Genomic DNA, 16,267 nt, shown 5'->3' with positions numbered 1-16,267 from the left:
CCTTGCTGGGATGCAGAGTTAGCTGGGGCCTGGCCACTGATAGCACCCAGTGCGACGCCGTGGGGCCTGGGCTTCTTGGTTCATCTCATCCTCAACATCCTGCTCCTGCACAGATGAGCCGCCTCCTTCAATATTGCAAGCACATGTTTGGAGCTGAACCAGACCCCGGGGAAAGGGGTTTGCTGGAGACCCAAGAACTTCATGTATCTCCCACCAGCATCTCAGGACTCCTTCTGGCCAAGAGGGCAGCTCCAGACCAGCAGAGGGCCAGGTTTTCCCCTGCCTGGTTCCCAAAGAGGGTGCAGGATGCAAAGACAGCTTCCACATTCAAGGAGTTGTGATCACCACTGACCCAAGGCATCACAACTCCAGGACACATCACACCCGTCTCGCTGGCAGCTGGGCTGCAAGGAAAACATGGGCGGGAAACGAGTCCAAAACCTGAATAAACCCGTCACTGCCCAGTCTTACCTAGCAGCCATCTTATTGCGCACACATTCCCACGGCTGGATGGATGCCACATGTGGGGTTCCTGGAGAGAGAAAGCCATGGATCGTGCTTCCAGCTTGACAGGAGAAGTGCTGGGGTGTGCACGCGAGAGATGGTCAGGGGAGAGCTGGGCAGTGAGGCTGGGCAGAGGCAGGTAGCAGGGAGGCCCCGTGCTGCCAGCAGCAACTGGGCAGAAATGCTGTTTGGTACCTGCTCTGCTCTGGAAGAGGAAGGAGAGCCCTTCACCGTGGTTCAGGTGAAGATGGCAGATTGGCAGAATGATTTTTTTTTCACAGGCAGTGAAAAAAAATCATTCAAAAAGGCAGGATCCACAGGACAGAGCAGACACTTGGCTGTCCCAGTTAATCCCCTCCATACAGGCCTGTCCTGAGCGTTACCTGCCCCATCCCCAGCTGCAAGGTGCCTCGAGGACATGCTGCTGCACACAGGTGGCACCAAACACAGGCAGGACACTCCTCCAGAAGGAAGACAGGCAACAGACACGGTTTGAAACCCCTTTATTGAAGGTGCCCGATTAGGAAGCCTTGTGTATCGCAGCCCTTATGACTCTTCTTGCACACCTGGCTTCCCTTTCACCAAGTGTTTCTTCTGAGGGCCCTACAAGAGAGCAGAAAGGAGAGGTCTCGCTGTTAGTGACGCACAAAGATGGCTTTCAAGGCTGCGTGTGAGCTGTGTGGAGCAGAACTGCAGCTCTGGCCCCTTTCTGCTTCACAAGGCTGCCCTGGTCCCTCCTCCCCATCTGGTAGCCCTGCGCTGCCATTCACCAGCAAGCCCTGGGGCCTCCCTAGCCACGAAGGCATCAGGAGCAGAACATCAGGGTCCTTGCACAAAGGGTTTGTTTATCAGGACCAGACATTGCCAGAGAGCAGCAGCGACCGACCTCTGAGCCAGGCCGGCCTGCACCCGAGGCATGCCGGGGGGAGCAGTAACTGTGCTGGTGAACGCTGCCAGGAGCCCCCCACGGGGAGCAGCTCCCCGGCTGCTGTACGAGCCCTGGACGAGGCGAGGCCTCCCGCGACCAGAGGCACAGAGTCTCATCAGCCAGCTCAGCGAGCCTGAGGAGTTCCTGCCAGCTAGGAAATGGGGTTTTCTTGGACTAAGTCCAAGAGAACAGGCCGCAAGAATTACTTCCATGGCAAAATACTCCTAGCCAAATGTGAAGTTTTAGCACGTTGTATGTGGGGGAACCTCTCACCCCATGGAGAAAACGGCTAATAAAGCCTCCACAAGCAGGTAAAGCCATGGCCCGTCCCTAAAGTCCCTGCCACGGTTACTCAGGACTTAGAGCAGCAGACAAGCAGGACACGCACGTCGCTCTCGCTGCAGAGCAAGCTCCTGACGCTGAGCTAAAGGAAAACGGCTTAACCTCTAAAAGAGCCCTGCAAAGATACTGCATAACCAATCCCCCTTCCGGGGGCTAAGGAGGCTTAGCTAGTTTCACAGGGGATTTCTGGCTGGCAGGCAGGGAATGTGGGCAGTTGTGTTCCTTGCTGCTAGCTGAAGGCCCAGCTCACCAAGCACTTCCTCTATTTCTCACTCAGACTTAGGCACCAGCCTGGTGTAGGCTGCAGAACTATTCAAGAAGCTCCATTTGTTTTGGATTTATTTAGATGATTTTTTTTTCTGCCCTGGGTTTGAGAAAAATATCCTGCTTGGCCTTTTTGGGAGCTTCCTGACAGAAAAATCACAAGTTTGTGGCTGAATTTGACTCAACCTTTTCCTCTTAAGAACATTAAAGTTATAAATCATTCCAAACAAATCAAAGAAGTGCACAATTACGGGTGAAAGGGACCATATGTCCAGCACGGTGCCTGCCAAGGTAACTGCTTGTTTAAAACATCCCATGGTGAATGGAAGCTGTTTGGCCATATGGTGGTATATTATTTGCTAGCTGCCTTGTCTTGGATCACTCACACGACCATCGTGTTCTTCCTTAGCATAGTATCTGCTGTGTGAGTTGAATTCATGCCTGTCTTTTATGCGAGATGGTCCTGATCACTCATTTGGCCGCTGTTATATCTAGAAGCAGATGCTTGGCTGGACTCAATCGGTTGCTTTAGCCCCAGCTGCAAGCGTGGCCCGGTGCAAAGTGTAACTCACCATGAAAGCCCGCTTCTCCTGAGCTGTCTGGAAGCAGCCGTGGCCAAACTTGGACGTGGTATCAATGAATTTGAGTTCAATGGCTTCCTGAGCCCGCCGGCTGGTATGCACCAGAAGGGACTGAAAGGGAGAAGTCACAACGCATCAGGCTTACATTTACAGAAAATCTGGATATCTGCTCTGACAGAAGCAGGGTTGAAATATCCCAGGTGCATCCATTAGATAACTATCTCCACGAAAATCTGCTTTCTCAGAGGAACACCCTGGCGCTCAGCTGGCAGGTGATGCCTTGGCTTGTAGGGCAGCCCTGAAATGAGCCTGCTCTTTCATTTCCTCACAATCTGCTCATGGTCAAGGTTTTCGCCCACAGGCCCACCACCTCAAAGGCTCGCAGGTTCTGTCTCCAGAGAGAGCACATCTACATTTGCCTGCACACTGCCACTATCAGCCTAGCTGCAAATGCTCTCACTGAGCACTGTGCTCATGTGCCACATGCCCGCTGCTCCCCAGCATCAGGACCTGACCGATCTCCCTGCCAGCACCTGGGGCAGCGGCGTTCTCCCTGTGCTGAATCTGTTAGCGGAGAGCTACGGCCAGTCCCTCCCCAGCACCAGCTGCGCTCTCACCTTCCGGAGGGTGAGCACACGCTTCTTGGTGCCCACGACGCAGCCCTTCAGCATGAGGAAGTCGTTGTTGACCTCCCCATAGTGGGGAAAGCCGCCCTGTGGGGAGAGGCAGGGAGGGTTGGCAGGCAGCAGAGCTGGGTGGGAGCAGGCGTGACAAACTGGTGACATTTTCTAGGGAAGCAGAGGGTAGTGACTGACAGTCCTTCCAGCTAACGATGCTCTGCACCCTTCAGGACACCTGCCCAGCATCACCAGAGCCACACTGACTGCATGATCTCAGCCAAGCAGCACCCAGTAATTGTTGGGGAAGCAGGAACCCTGCTGGAGGATGTGGGTAAAGAGAGAGCAGAGCTGGACAGACTCCTGAGTTAGCAGATTTTACATGTAACAGGGATTTTTTAAAGGGAATTTTTTTTAACCAAATAACAAACATTTCTCCGTTGAATATATTTTTTAAATGTCATTTGTACTGGTTTTTTTTTAAGCAATGGTCTCAGTTCCTGCCCAGGGTATCAGCTTGAAATGAAATGGTGGGCCTAAAAAATGCTCATAGAGATATTTTTCCATGTCCAGAACAAGAGAAAGGGAATTACTGCATTTCCTTCAGTGGAATTCAAATAATTTCCTATGCAGCTGTGTCCAGTCAAAGAATTACTTCCCTGGCCCAGATTGCTGCAGCCAGGGCCACTTGCTGTGGGGTAACATCAGGCCATCACAGCTCTGTCACCCCTTACCAGAGGTGTAATGGTCTTTTCTGTGACATCGTAGTTCGTTGAGGCATTGTTCTTCACCACTTTGCCATCTTCCACATGGATCCCATGGCCAATGCGGTAAATCTAAAAGAAAGGAAATGGAGACGGTGACTTTCCTGGCCCCACACTGATGTACATGGCAGGAACAACATGCTTGTCACTGAGATGTGTCCCCCTGTGATGTGCCTCTTGAGCAGGAAACAAGCACCTGCAGAGACGTGCGGAATGACAGCCCTGCAGATCGCTATGGAAACATCAGAGGAGCTCGAGGGAACTGAGGCCACTGTGCAAAGGATGGAGACAGCACAGGAGGAAGGCAGGAAGGCGCAGTGGTGCTGGGCCATACCTTCTTGTTGAGCTCCGTGCGGTGGTGGTAGCCCTTCTGGCCAGCACGAGCAATGGAGTAGCCAACCCGGGCTGGGTGCCAGGCTCCGATGCAGGCAACTTTACGTAAGCCCTTGTGTGTCTTCCTGGGGAGCTTCTTGGAGTGCCATCGGCTCGTCACCCCTGCAATTGAGATTTAGGGCTGGCGCCTGAGCACTGGGGGGAGATGCGAGGGGGGGAGAGAGCCTCTTCATCCTTCTGAGGTTCTCAGAAGACACTGCGTTGGAAGGAGACCAAGAGCTGCCACCACAGCGAGGGCCCAGAGCATGGAACTGTTCTCACTTCCCATGAATCTGATCACTGTGATATGTTCCTGTGGAGCACATCCACACACACACAAACACCCACATCTCTGCACACGTGGGGCTGGTGAGAAGTGCGATGCCTTTACATCCCTGCGACACCCCTGAGCCGCCTGGGAGGGCTCTGGGCATGGCAGACAGCATGACCGATATGACATAAAGGACACCAAGCTCTGCACATGATGGCTGAGGTAAAAAGGCTCTTTGCTACAAAATCTGCAAAAAGTTGGTGGATTCTCAGCGTGGCTCACACTCCACTGCCCCCAACATTCCCTTATGGGCAGCATCAGCTGAGAAGGACAGAGCCAAGCCCCCGACAAGGGTCCCCCTACTCCGTACCTTTCATCCCATGCCCCTTGGTCACGCCAATGACATCAATCATCTCATTCTGGCTGAAGACGCTGTGCACGGAGACCTGCTTCTCCAGCCTCTCACGGACCCAGTCGACCTTGTCAGCCACTGTCCCACCATTCAGCTGGATCTCCATCACATGGGCCTTCTTCTGCCGCAGGGGGAGCAGCTTCATCTGTGTTAAAACAGTGCATTAGGGCAAAATGTTGTCCCTCACCCTGTGAGCACGCATGCAGGGCTGCAACACCCACCACCTGTGAGAGGTGCAGGGGGTGAGCAGGGGCCAGCTCCCCACCACACTGTCCACCTCTTTTATGACAGTCAGGGACCTGGGTCTGCAAGCCCAGGTATCTGGGATCTTTTGGAGCCCATACCTTGTTCTTAAGCTAAATTGCTCCCATTCTTGCCAGCTAGTCCAGGGGCCAGCCAGCCCCAGCTCACCCTCATGGTAAATGCCCCACAGGTGCCCATCACCAGAACACATCTGGGGCTGAACATCGTGCCAGGATGCAGCTCTGCACTACAAGCCACAGAGTCAGTCCCTCTCCTTTGGTCATGCTCCCTCTCCGCTTCCAGACTGAGCGATTACTTCTAGTTTCAGCCACAAGGTGCCCTCGCTCCCTCCCAGTCCCAGTTCCCTGTGCAAAGCCTCCACCAAATTCCCACAGTGGGACTTTCTCTGAAGGCTGCACCAGCCACAAGAGAAATGAAGCCAGCTTAGCTCTGCCTCAGGCTCCAATGCAGTTGTTAACTCCAGGGATCAGTATGAAAATGGGCCCTGTGTATCCAGCAATCTGCATCTGGCAAAACTGTGTCTGCCAGTGGGTTATTTTTTTCCCCAGCACTTGACACCAGTTGCTAATTTGAGGTGATCATGAGGCCTGAGGTCCACTGCTGACACAGGGCTCACCCTGCGTTGATCTCTGGGCAGGGAGCTGTGCTGAGCCTGGCTCACACGGACGGGGCTGGTGTCAGGAGGTAGCTGGAAAGGTCAGCCAGCACTCCCCACCGTCTGCATGCTCCGTCCCACACCCTTTGACCAGCCTGTGGCTGCTCAGTCTCCTGTGACCCCACCAAGACACCCCCATGCTCCAGGCTCCCAGCCCCTAACCACACTCTGAGGAAGACCCCGAGGCCCCCTCGCCCACTGCCCTGGGTAAGGCTCTGACCTGCGTGTGCACAATGACACGAATGACCTTGCAGTACTTTTTCATAGCTGTAAAATCCTTCTCCAGCTGTTTTTTGCCATCCTCATCCTGCCATTTTTTGCAGTACTTGGTGAAAGCCTTCTTCTTGCTCTTGTGCCTACGACAGAAGTGTTTAATCGAGCTGAACAGTGAAGCGTTTCTTCACCGTGCCCTGCAGACAGAACAGCACAGGAACAGATCACCTCACCAGGCACCTTCCTGGAGGCACCAGGTAACTGCGGGTACCTGCACCATACCTGGCTGCCTGCCCCATGAGAGGGGGCTCCGAGGTGGGAAGAGGAAAGCGAGTAATGAGCTGCAAAAAGGGCTGGTAATTCAGACCTTTCTGCATGAAGAATCCAGTTGTCTCCCACTGACTGGCTCAGTGCCATCAAAATACAAGCGCAAAATCGGAGCTTAGTGGAGAAAGGAGAACAGCCTCCACCAGGGATCGGAGGCATGTGGTGGGTGGATCTGACGGCCAACAGGCGCTTTTGCAGGAGACACGATTCCTATGGTTATGAAATTTCGTGTTTCCATTTTCCTCTCTGCCAGTGTGGGATTTGCGGTGTTGCTGTTTACAAGGGACAGGGGTCACATTCTGCATCGATATTCCCCCTGAAAAATCTGTTTTTACTCCCTTCGCTTGGTACCTAAGCTCAAACATTCCAGTTTAATGGGGAGTAGATGGTTCCAACCTACACAAAGAGAAACGGACCTGCAGCACACACTGCGTATGATATCATGGAGAGTGCTAACATAGTTCAACTACTAAAATAAATTTACATATGCATATGCTGATTCCTAGCATCAAGCTGTTTGCAGTATCTCTGTGCATGACTGAATAGTTGTTTCACTCCACCCCAGAGCCAGCTGCCGGTAGCTGAGCTGTCTGCAATGGCTAGGCACCATGGAGAGCCTGGGGGAAAGGCCTGCAAGGGACTCCCCACGTGCAGGGGACCCCAATGACCCACCGCAGCCAGGGAGGCACATACCAGTTCTTGTAGAAACGCCGTCTGCACTCATCGCTGATGTGCTCAGCAAAAACAGTCTTGAAATTCCTCAAGCCCTTTGGTGTTTCTACATATCCCACGACTCCCACCACCACCATCGGGGGGGTCTCAATGATGGTCACAGCCTCCACCTCCTCCCTCTTGGAGACCTCTGCAGGACAGCAAAGGGAAATGGAATCAGATCATCACCTGGGAGCCATCCGTGGCCTGTCCCTGTGGCCCACTCAGTAAGGAATATGCTGAGGGCAAGATCACACTCCAGTCTAATGGCCAGCCTCAGCCCTTCCAGTCTCCCAGCACCACAAGCCCCCCAGTAGGGCCACACAGGTTCAACCACCAGGCACCCACTAGGTTAGATCCTACGGCCCAGCACACTTTTAACATCTTCTCCAGGTTGGAGGGAGCAGTACGCTGGATGCCCTGAAGTTTGGCTCCCATCCCAGGGGCGTACCACAAAGTAACATTATAAACCTCCCCATCAAGGTGCTCCACAGTACCCAGGATCTGTCAGGTAATTAGTCTGCAGGGTCCTTCTGCCAGCAGGGTCCAACAAACCGCCAGCCACCATACTAGCGTGGGGACTTCCCCAGAACCTCCTTTATGGCCTTTGGCCATCAAAGATCTGGACAGCATTACAGGAGATAGGCTACAAGCTATGTGCTCTGCCACCTATTTCCATGAGCAGCCTTTCCACCAACAAGCCCATGCCCTCTCCTCCAGGATGTGACCCCCCTTCTTCAGCCAAGCCTTACTGAGCCCGGGCCTGTGCACCTCCCGCAGGGTATGCGTCATGCCAGCTTTGTAGCCCAGGAAAGCTGTCAGGTGGACCGGTTTGCTGGGATCATCCTTAGGCCACGTCTTCACCTTCCCTCGGTGGCGGCGGCTTCTCTTGTGGGGGAGGAAGCCCAGGTGGCCATGCCTGGGAGCAGAGAACTTGCGGTGGGACTGCGGAGAGGAACAACAAAGACGATCAGCCTCACTGCCCCGGAAGACATCAAAGGAACCAAGCCCAAAGAACAATGGAAAATCTCCCCTTTAACATAAGTGAGCACTGAAAGGATTTGGGGTTTTTCCTTCTTTCCAACTTGAGAAAAATAACTTGCAGTAGCATGGGCTTCTCTTTAAGCTTCCAGCACATGCATCAAAGAAATCAGTAAGATTCTGGACAAATGATGCAAACTAACTGAAAACTTAACCTCCCCTTTCTGCTTGAGGACTTTCAAGAAGTACGTTCTTTAATAGGTCTTCCCTACTGTGATGTTAATTATAATTATTAATTTTATATTCAGAAGCACCAAAAGGGCCTGCTCACAATTCACAGGGGCATGTTCAATGCTTTGTGTCATCAAGGCAAACGGTACCGAACAGGCACAGCTAACAACCCGAAGAAACCAGAAAGGATGCCCAGAGGAATCAGCAATAACATGCACAGGTTAAATATTTACCTTGAAAACCAAATTAGAAGAGCTAAATACATAAACCCCAATCCCAAGGTCATGTTGTGCCAGACAGAGAAAAGCAACAGCACTTTAGAGAGACATGGACAAATTCTTACAGCACTGGCATCAAGGCAGGAAGCTAGGGGGTCACTCCAAGCACTGAGGAGTTAGATCTTAGCCTGCTGCAGCTCCCTTCTTGCTGAGCCCAGTTCCAGCACCTGGCTGCACTTTCCACCAAGTTTATTTTCCAGCCCAACTGGAGTTATGCTGGGTCCAGCCCCACTTCAGCTGTGCTAACTTAACCAATAACCCAGCCCTGTTCGCTGTCCCTCTCCATGCAATCCCAAAGGTAGCCGTGCCGAGCTTTACAAACCATGGGATGTCTTCAGCCCAAGTCAGCAGCAGGAAGAGGCTATCGCTAAGTGCCTCCCCTGCCTAATACTTGGGATGTTTATCAGTCTGAAGACACAAATTTAGCCACTAGCTTCATTCGGTGCTATATTCATTTCATACTCAGCAAAGCTGGCAGGTTTGACTCTAACAGTTGGGATGTGGTAAAGGTCAATTGCTGGTGTCTCAGTTTACTGCTCACCCTCCTAAACAACTTGAACGTGAATGGAATCGATCACAATGGTTCCCAGCCACAACACAACTCAGTCAAAGCTGGGAAAGCTCCCTCGGGGCACAGCCAGTAGCCAGATTTGGTGCATTGAGCAAGCTGCTCTTGGATAGGGACAGATTAAAAATAATAATAATAATAATAATAAATGCATCAGCATAGACAATAAAGACTCGGTGATTCTGCTTGGAGGTGAAGCCAACACTGCATGTGGCAGGCTCAGGGGTGAACGAGCCAGCCAGTGCCACAGCACCAAGGATGCTCACAGCATCAGGCACTGCTGACAGTGTGAACCCAGCCGCTCCAGGCTGAGGGCTGTGACCTCAGGCCCGGCACGAAGACGCCCAGTGGAGAGACAGGGCCATCTCCCATCCCAGCCGAGCTGCCCCAGCTGGCTAAAACCCCCTACAACAAGCCGCCATTTCAGCAGCACGCCCACCCGCCCGAGCCCCGCCGAGACTACAACTCCCAGCACGCACCGGGCTCGGGCGGAGCATGCGCAGAGCGGCGCCCTCCGACCGCCGCCGTCCGCCGGCGCTGTGTAGGGCGCCGCCATTTTATGCGCGTCCCCGCCGCCCGCGGCACCATGGCGGAGGGCCGGGACCGCGACGTGTACACGGAGCCGCCGCCCCGCACGCCCGTGGCGGACAGGACGACGGCGGTGCCCAACCCGGTCACCTTCTTCCAGGCCGTCTTCAGCTATGTCGTCGACGCGCCCGTTACCTTCGTGCGCGGTACGGCCGGGCCGGGCCGGGCCGCCCCGGGAGCGGGGACGGGGCTGAGGGGGCCTGGGGCAAAGGGCCGGGAGCACGGGGCAGGGATGGAGGGGGGCTTCGGGGGGCACCGGAGGTGCCGCGACACGGGGGGGGGGCACAGGCAAGGGTACGGCACGGGCGTTGGGACGGCTGCACGGGGACGGTGGCACTGGGACGGACACACCGAGGGACAGACAGACACACACGGGGACACGCTGGGACGGGGGTGCCTGACCCCTGCCGTTGCCCGCTGCCGTCGCAGAGTGGATCGAGAGCCGTCAGGCCAAGAACAAATTCTACTACTACCACCAGAAGTTTCCCCGCGTGCCCGACCTGAGCGAGTGCATGGAGGGCGACCACCTCTGCTTCTTCGAGGCTGAAGCGCAGTGGAGGAGGGACAGGTACGGCACTGGGGTGCCTCTGCTGGGTAGCCACAGTGCTCTGGCAGCCCCAGGGACCGCAGTGGCCGGCTGGAATTCACTCACCCAAAATCCATTTTAGTGGATTTTGAGGCATTGAATGTTTTCCTAATACACTTAAATCACACCCGCCTTCTTACAGAACATTGGTGTTCATAGTTCTGCTGTCCCCTGCACCTTGCTTAGGCTGGGCAGGGTGGCATCAGATATTCTCCTGCAGAGCCAATGCAGGACACTGTAAAAACCCAGAGCTGAACTTCCACCTGGTATCATCACACCTTTGCTCAGCTCTTGTGACCATTTGGCTATGGTTGCATTCATACTCATCTCCTGCGCAGGATGGTGGACCAGCAAATTGTGGAGATAGTCCGGGAAAGGCTCGGTGCATGCAAGCAGAGGGAAGGTCCAAACCAGTTTCAGAACTGTGCCAAAGAGATGGAGCAGCTCGCACAGGTCACCAAGGCCTACCAGGACAGATGTGAGTATGGCACCAGCCCGCGCACACCTGCTGTGGGGCTGTGACACTGTGGGGAAAGGTTCAGAACCAAGATTCATGCTTGGAATCTTTGTGATAAAAATTCCCTCTTGGTAAATGCTGCAGGGCTGGGCTTGGTGCTCAGCTGTGCTGGAGCCACTAGGCCTGGGCAGCGACATTAAATAAGCACAGCACAGAGTAGTTTGCCACTCCTGCTGCTGCCAAAGCCATCAGGTCTGCGTGCATCTGCCTCTGCACTGCAGCTTTCACTGCCCTGATGCTCAAGTGCCAGACATTCACATGGAGCTTAGTTCCTTACAGGTGAGGAACACCCTTCAGACCTTCACTTGATTATCTCTTTCTAGATGGTGATCTTGGTGTCCATGGAAATGCCAGGACATGCCTGATGAAGCAGAAGCACAGGATGATCGAGGAGAGGAAGGCACAAGCGAACGCATCTTAGCTCTGGGTACAGAATGGTTAGCACCTCCTCCTTGGTGCTCATCGAATACTGTGTTGCGTCTTTGAACTGTGATGCTATTGACCTCTACAATAAATGTACAACCCAGACATGTGCCCTACAACTAGTCTCATTCTTTGCAAAGCTATTTCCAGGTCTGCATTCATCTCTTAATTGGTTGCTGCCACGCTCAGGAGGTCAGCCCCTGGCTATGGGCACCCCAGCTGTTACCCAGCATTTCCCTGCCAGACCCCTCCCCTGCTGCCATGAAGCAACACAGTTCTGCTCTACCCAGCCCTCATAGGGACCTCCCTCAGAGTGAAAATTGTGCTGTGGAAGGACAGTATAAAGGCCTGTTACATTCCTTCATCTTCAGAGCTGGTTCTAGACCCTATTTAGGATTAATACATAATTAACAAGGATTAGTGTAATGTAACATTCAATTTCATTCAACAGATGTTTCGATTCCAGTCCACAGAAAGTCCACTTAAGCCTACTCAAATCCCCAGCAGAAATTTAATCTGCATGCCCAACGCACCAAGCATTCAAACCAATCCATTTCTTGTCCACTGATCATTTTATTGTCTTGTACAAAAACCATTTAAGTAGTTGCCACAGCAGCTGCCTGGGTTCTCTGCACTGAGACTCTGGTGTGGGTCTTCGCCAGATGATCAGTGAACTCCTGCAAAAAAAAAAAAAAAGGTTAGTTTTTGTAAACCACCATCACAGCATCTTCAATACTGCATCCCTTTTCAACGAGGTGCATGCAGGAGGGGGTGTTCAGATACAGCTTGTTTTTGAAGTGCTGAGTATGAGTAACACCTCAGCCTGAGGTCCTGCTGCCTGGGGATTTCAGGCGGGAGAACAAGTCAGGGAAGAGGGGCTGCGCCTCCACTACGGGGCTGGTAACTGCCGTTAGCAGCAGGAGGCCCACAGGTACAGTTGCATAAGGCTGGTTCACAGAATTGCTGAGGCTGGAAAGGACTTCGGCTCTGGAAATTATCTACTCGACCCCCCCATCAAGCAGGGTCAACTGGAGCAGGCTGCCCAGGACCACATCCCATCAAGTTCTGATATCTCCAAGGAATGGACTCTAATCTGGGCAACCCATTCCAGTGCCTGGCCCGCAGGAATTCTGTACTCTTACCTGGTAAGGAGACTTGGTGAACACAGTCTCTTTCCAGAGGTCAGGAGTCAGGTAACTGTAGGTCTTGGAGATGGCATCAAAGGTGGCTTTGGCTATTGACAGAAGGCAAACAGTGCACATCACGGTTACAGCAAACTGCTCCCCTGCACCCACCTATGCAGCTCCAAAAGTGTAGAATTTCAGAAGGAACAGGGAGACCATAACAGGGTTCCTCTGTTATACATTCCACATTCAAGTTTCTTTCTCTCTCCATTTACGACAATTACACTACTTCAACCAAGTGCAACCGCGCAGATTGGGAGATTTCTTTTTTTACATCAGTGCACATAGGATTTTATCATTAACTTCACAGAACTTCAGGATCAGCTACAGCAGGAGTAAAGGAGTAGCCTGCATTACAGAAGGTACCAGCAGAAGGCTGCATTCCTGCTTGAATGCTAGAAGCTTTTGATTCAACAGGTTTCAAAAATACTACAGAAATTATTTTTCTGTCAGCAACAGAAAAATGGCAATACGTACACATCTAACCCATTAAGCAGCAGCCTAGCACTTACCGAAGTTGCCCAGTGTGGCGGTACAGCCCCTGGCAGAGGTATAACAGTCATCAATACCAGCCATCATCAGCAGCTTCTTGGGAACAGGGGCAGACACGATTCCTGTGCCACGAGGGGCTGGGATCAGCCGCACCAGGACAGATCCACACCGACCAGTAACCTGCGCAAACACACCCAGTTACAACTCACAACACACAGCACGCAGCACTGAGACAACACACGAGTTGTTCTGACCTTGCAAGGCACAGTGTGGGGCTTGCCAATCTTGTTCCCCCAATAGCCTCGTCGTACTGGTACGATGGATAATTTGGCCAAAATGATGGCCCCACGAATAGCAGTGGCAACTTCTTTAGAACATTTCACGCCAAGACCAACGTGGCCATTGTAGTCTCCAATAGCGACAAAAGCCTGCGGTTGAAGAAAAGTTGTCACTGGTGGCTGTGCGGGAACATTCTCTCAGACCACAATCCATCAGGGTCTGACCAAAGCTAACCCCAGGTGCGTGCTCAGCAGTTAAGTCACGGCTCATCCAAATGCACGCATTTTAGAACAACTCCTAAAACTTACAGTTCATATGTTTTAAGCCTATTTTTCCCCTTAAAACTTGTCCTATAGATCAGAAACAAAACACGGGATTTAGACTCCTGCTACAGCCACAGTCATCAAAATCCCAGCAGTTTTCAACGAGCATTCCCTGTCCACAGGGAAGAACTCCTCACCTACCACAACCCCCAAAAGCCCAACATCACAGCAGGTGTGCAACTGGATTTTGTGCTAGTGCTGTTACAATGTAACACTTAAAGACACTAATATAGTTTTAAAATTAAAATAATAACCTTAAAAATTGCAGTCACATAATATTATATACTACAGAAGAATATCAAAGCATTCAGACTCATTTATCAATAGGACACCCAAAAAAGCAACAACCAAAACTAAGTTGTTAATAAAAAAAATACAACAGAAGAGGTTACCTTAAACCTCGTACGCTGACCAGCACGAGTCTGTTTCTGGACAGGCATGATCTTCAAAACCTCATCTTTCAGAGAAGACCCCAGGAAGAAATCAATGATCTCTGACTCCTGCAAGATTCAATCGTTTAACCCATCACACAAAGCCACACTTTTCAACCACACCTAAATGCAACCAGCAAGACCCCTACAAACTAAAGTCAACTACGTAAGCACAATTTAGCCAATAAATGCTTAAATACACACAGCTTTGTGGGTATTAGCTTATTCTACCTTGCCAGGCAATCCAATAATATAGCTGAAATTTTATTTTTCCATCACTAAACTATCAGAATCATTTGACTAGTGTGCTACCATCTGCACGCAATACAAAAGGCAACACAGATCTCGCTACTCCTCACAATAAATAAATGCAGTCCACAACATCTAGTGATTTGCACCTTAAATGACAACACACTTAACAAGAGCCTTATAAACGATAAGCACAGCACTTGAACTAAGCTACAGAGCTGAGATTAAGATTCTACCGCTCACCAGCATTCACAAAGCCTTACCTTGATGGGAAGCGAGAAGAGATAGATCTCCTCAAGAGACTTGATCTTCATATCCTTGACCAGGCGACCAAGTTTGGTGACAGGAATCCACTACAGGAGAAAAGCAGCAACAACGGCTCACCAGCCGCCCCAGGAGCCAGCGCCCCGTGCCCCATCCCTCAGGAAGACACCATGGGGTCCCCTCACACCGGCTGGGGGCCGTGCCTGCAGACTCCAGCCCTGCCGTTGCCCCCAGGCCAGCCCCCCGCAGCCCCCTTCCCGGCCTTACTTCCTTATCCTCCTGCCTTGCCTCCGCGGGCTCCACGGCCTCTGCCTCGGCCTCTGCCTCTGCCGCGCCCGCGGCCCCGCAGCCCGGTCCCGAAGCCTCCGCGGAAGCCCCCTCGGGCGGCTCCTGGCCCTCCCGCAGCACCGGCGTCGTCCGCCATTTGCTACAACACAAGAGAGAGGCATCTCAGCCCCGGCACCACCACCCCAAGAGAAATGGCGGCGCGGCGAGGCGACGGGGCCCTGCGGGCACCCAATCGGCCAAGTACGGCTGCCCCCGAGCCAGCGGCGGCCCCGATGGCGGCGGATAGAGCGGAAGCCGCCCCGCCGCCATCCCGCCCCACCGCCATGGCAGCCGCCTTACGTGATCTCAGGGTAGAAGGCCCCAACGTCGCGCCGCCCGCTATTTATAGACAGCCAGGTCTCGCGAGAGCTCCTCCCGCCCCGCCGGCCCCGCGCGCTGAATGCGGGACGCGCCGCCGGGGGCGGGGGCGGCGCCTGACCAGTTATACAGGGCGCGGGGCGGGCGGGCCGCAGGCGGCCGTGCGCATGCGCCTGGGAGCGCGTGGTATAAAAGGCGCGCACGTGGGGGGCGTGCGCTTAGTGTGAGGGGAGAGGTGAGGCGGGGTGGGTGGGTTGCGTTGGGAGCGGCTTCGTGTGCGGAGCGAGCGGTGGGGTTCTGTCTTGCTTCCTTTGTTTTTTGGGCTTGTGGAGGTTTTAAGTGTGGGCTGGGGTTGTTGCGTTCGTGTTGCTGTCCGTGCTGGTGGTGGACTTACCGGTGAGGGGCTGGGAGGGTGCGCCTGGGTCTGGCACGGTCTGAAAGTCACCTCCGCTCTGCTGTGGCCCTGGTGAGGTAACTGTGCCGACAGCATGGGGAGCATTAAGCTTATTGCCCACGGTGGCGATGCGTGGGGAGTGAAACCCATGTTCCTACAAGCAGCCATACGAGAACCGCTGGGGGCTGGTTGTGCCCGCAGGTGCGGTGACACAGGTCCTAGGCACCTCGCGTTTCTAGGGGGGCTGATCTGTACCTGCTGCACGATGCCCTCTGCTCCTTTGTGAGGGAGAGCTTCCAGCTGTAGCGTAGTAGCGTCCTTATCTCTAACTTCGGTGGAGTTTTTAAATCTTGCCGATGTTTCTCTTGTAGATGAGCCTTAGAAGACAGATAATTGCGTCATGGAGAGCATGACACATACTTAAGCCTGGAATGCTTTGGAGTTACTGAGGAATCCTCAGAGGGATATATGCGTACTTGTGGAGTTCTGTCTTTTCAATAAAGATTTAACTGCTTGAGTTCATGCTGCAGTCTCCTCATTTGTACTTTGCGTAGCCCAAACAGCCCAGGTGGCTCTCCCGGGGGGGTGGGACGCTGGGAACGCTGCGGT

At 53.2% G+C, this 16,267-nt stretch overlaps 3 protein-coding genes and 1 non-coding gene across 4 annotated transcripts; 2 read left to right on the top strand and 2 right to left on the bottom strand.

Moving 5' to 3' along the window:
• Positions 1 to 1,050: 1,050 nt before the first annotated feature.
• RPL3L (ribosomal protein L3 like) lies at positions 1,051 to 9,839 on the bottom strand. Its single transcript, XM_050713895.1, has 10 exons — positions 9,723 to 9,839; positions 7,978 to 8,170; positions 7,208 to 7,376; positions 6,195 to 6,330; positions 5,014 to 5,200; positions 4,335 to 4,495; positions 3,971 to 4,072; positions 3,237 to 3,332; positions 2,611 to 2,730; positions 1,051 to 1,107 (listed from the first exon to the last, which is right to left on the bottom strand). The coding sequence occupies exons 1-10, from the start codon at positions 9,837 to 9,839 to the stop codon at positions 1,051 to 1,053; spliced, it is 1,338 nt and encodes a 445-aa protein (XP_050569852.1).
• Positions 9,786 to 11,516, top strand: NDUFB10 (NADH:ubiquinone oxidoreductase subunit B10). Its single transcript, XM_035563393.2, has 4 exons — positions 9,786 to 10,017; positions 10,301 to 10,439; positions 10,796 to 10,935; positions 11,298 to 11,516. Exons 1-4 carry the CDS (start codon positions 9,843 to 9,845, stop codon positions 11,393 to 11,395), a joined length of 552 nt encoding a protein of 183 aa, XP_035419286.1. The 5' UTR covers positions 9,786 to 9,842; the 3' UTR covers positions 11,396 to 11,516.
• A 434-nt stretch (positions 11,517 to 11,950) lies between these two features.
• RPS2 (ribosomal protein S2) lies at positions 11,951 to 15,360 on the bottom strand. Its single transcript, XM_035563392.2, is given in 9 exon segments — positions 11,951 to 12,074; positions 12,540 to 12,631; positions 13,094 to 13,253; positions 13,328 to 13,501; positions 14,068 to 14,175; positions 14,619 to 14,708; positions 14,887 to 14,898; positions 14,900 to 15,046; positions 15,247 to 15,360. Coding segments are annotated over 8 exon segments (861 nt in total). The 5' UTR covers positions 15,044 to 15,046; positions 15,247 to 15,360; the 3' UTR covers positions 11,951 to 11,993.
• A 333-nt stretch (positions 15,361 to 15,693) lies between these two features.
• On the top strand, positions 15,694 to 15,820 carry LOC118256510 (small nucleolar RNA ACA64). The gene has a single exon (XR_004781255.1). It is a non-coding gene; the product is annotated as a small nucleolar RNA ACA64 (small nucleolar RNA).
• The last annotated feature ends 447 nt before the right edge of the window (positions 15,821 to 16,267 follow it).

The sequence above is a fragment of the Cygnus atratus genome, chromosome 15 (genome assembly GCF_013377495.2).
Source record: "Cygnus atratus isolate AKBS03 ecotype Queensland, Australia chromosome 15, CAtr_DNAZoo_HiC_assembly, whole genome shotgun sequence".
NCBI classification, from domain to species: domain Eukaryota; kingdom Metazoa; phylum Chordata; class Aves; order Anseriformes; family Anatidae; genus Cygnus; species Cygnus atratus.
The sequence above is the reverse complement of the archived record's forward strand: the minus strand, read 5'-3'. Positions and strand labels throughout refer to the sequence as shown.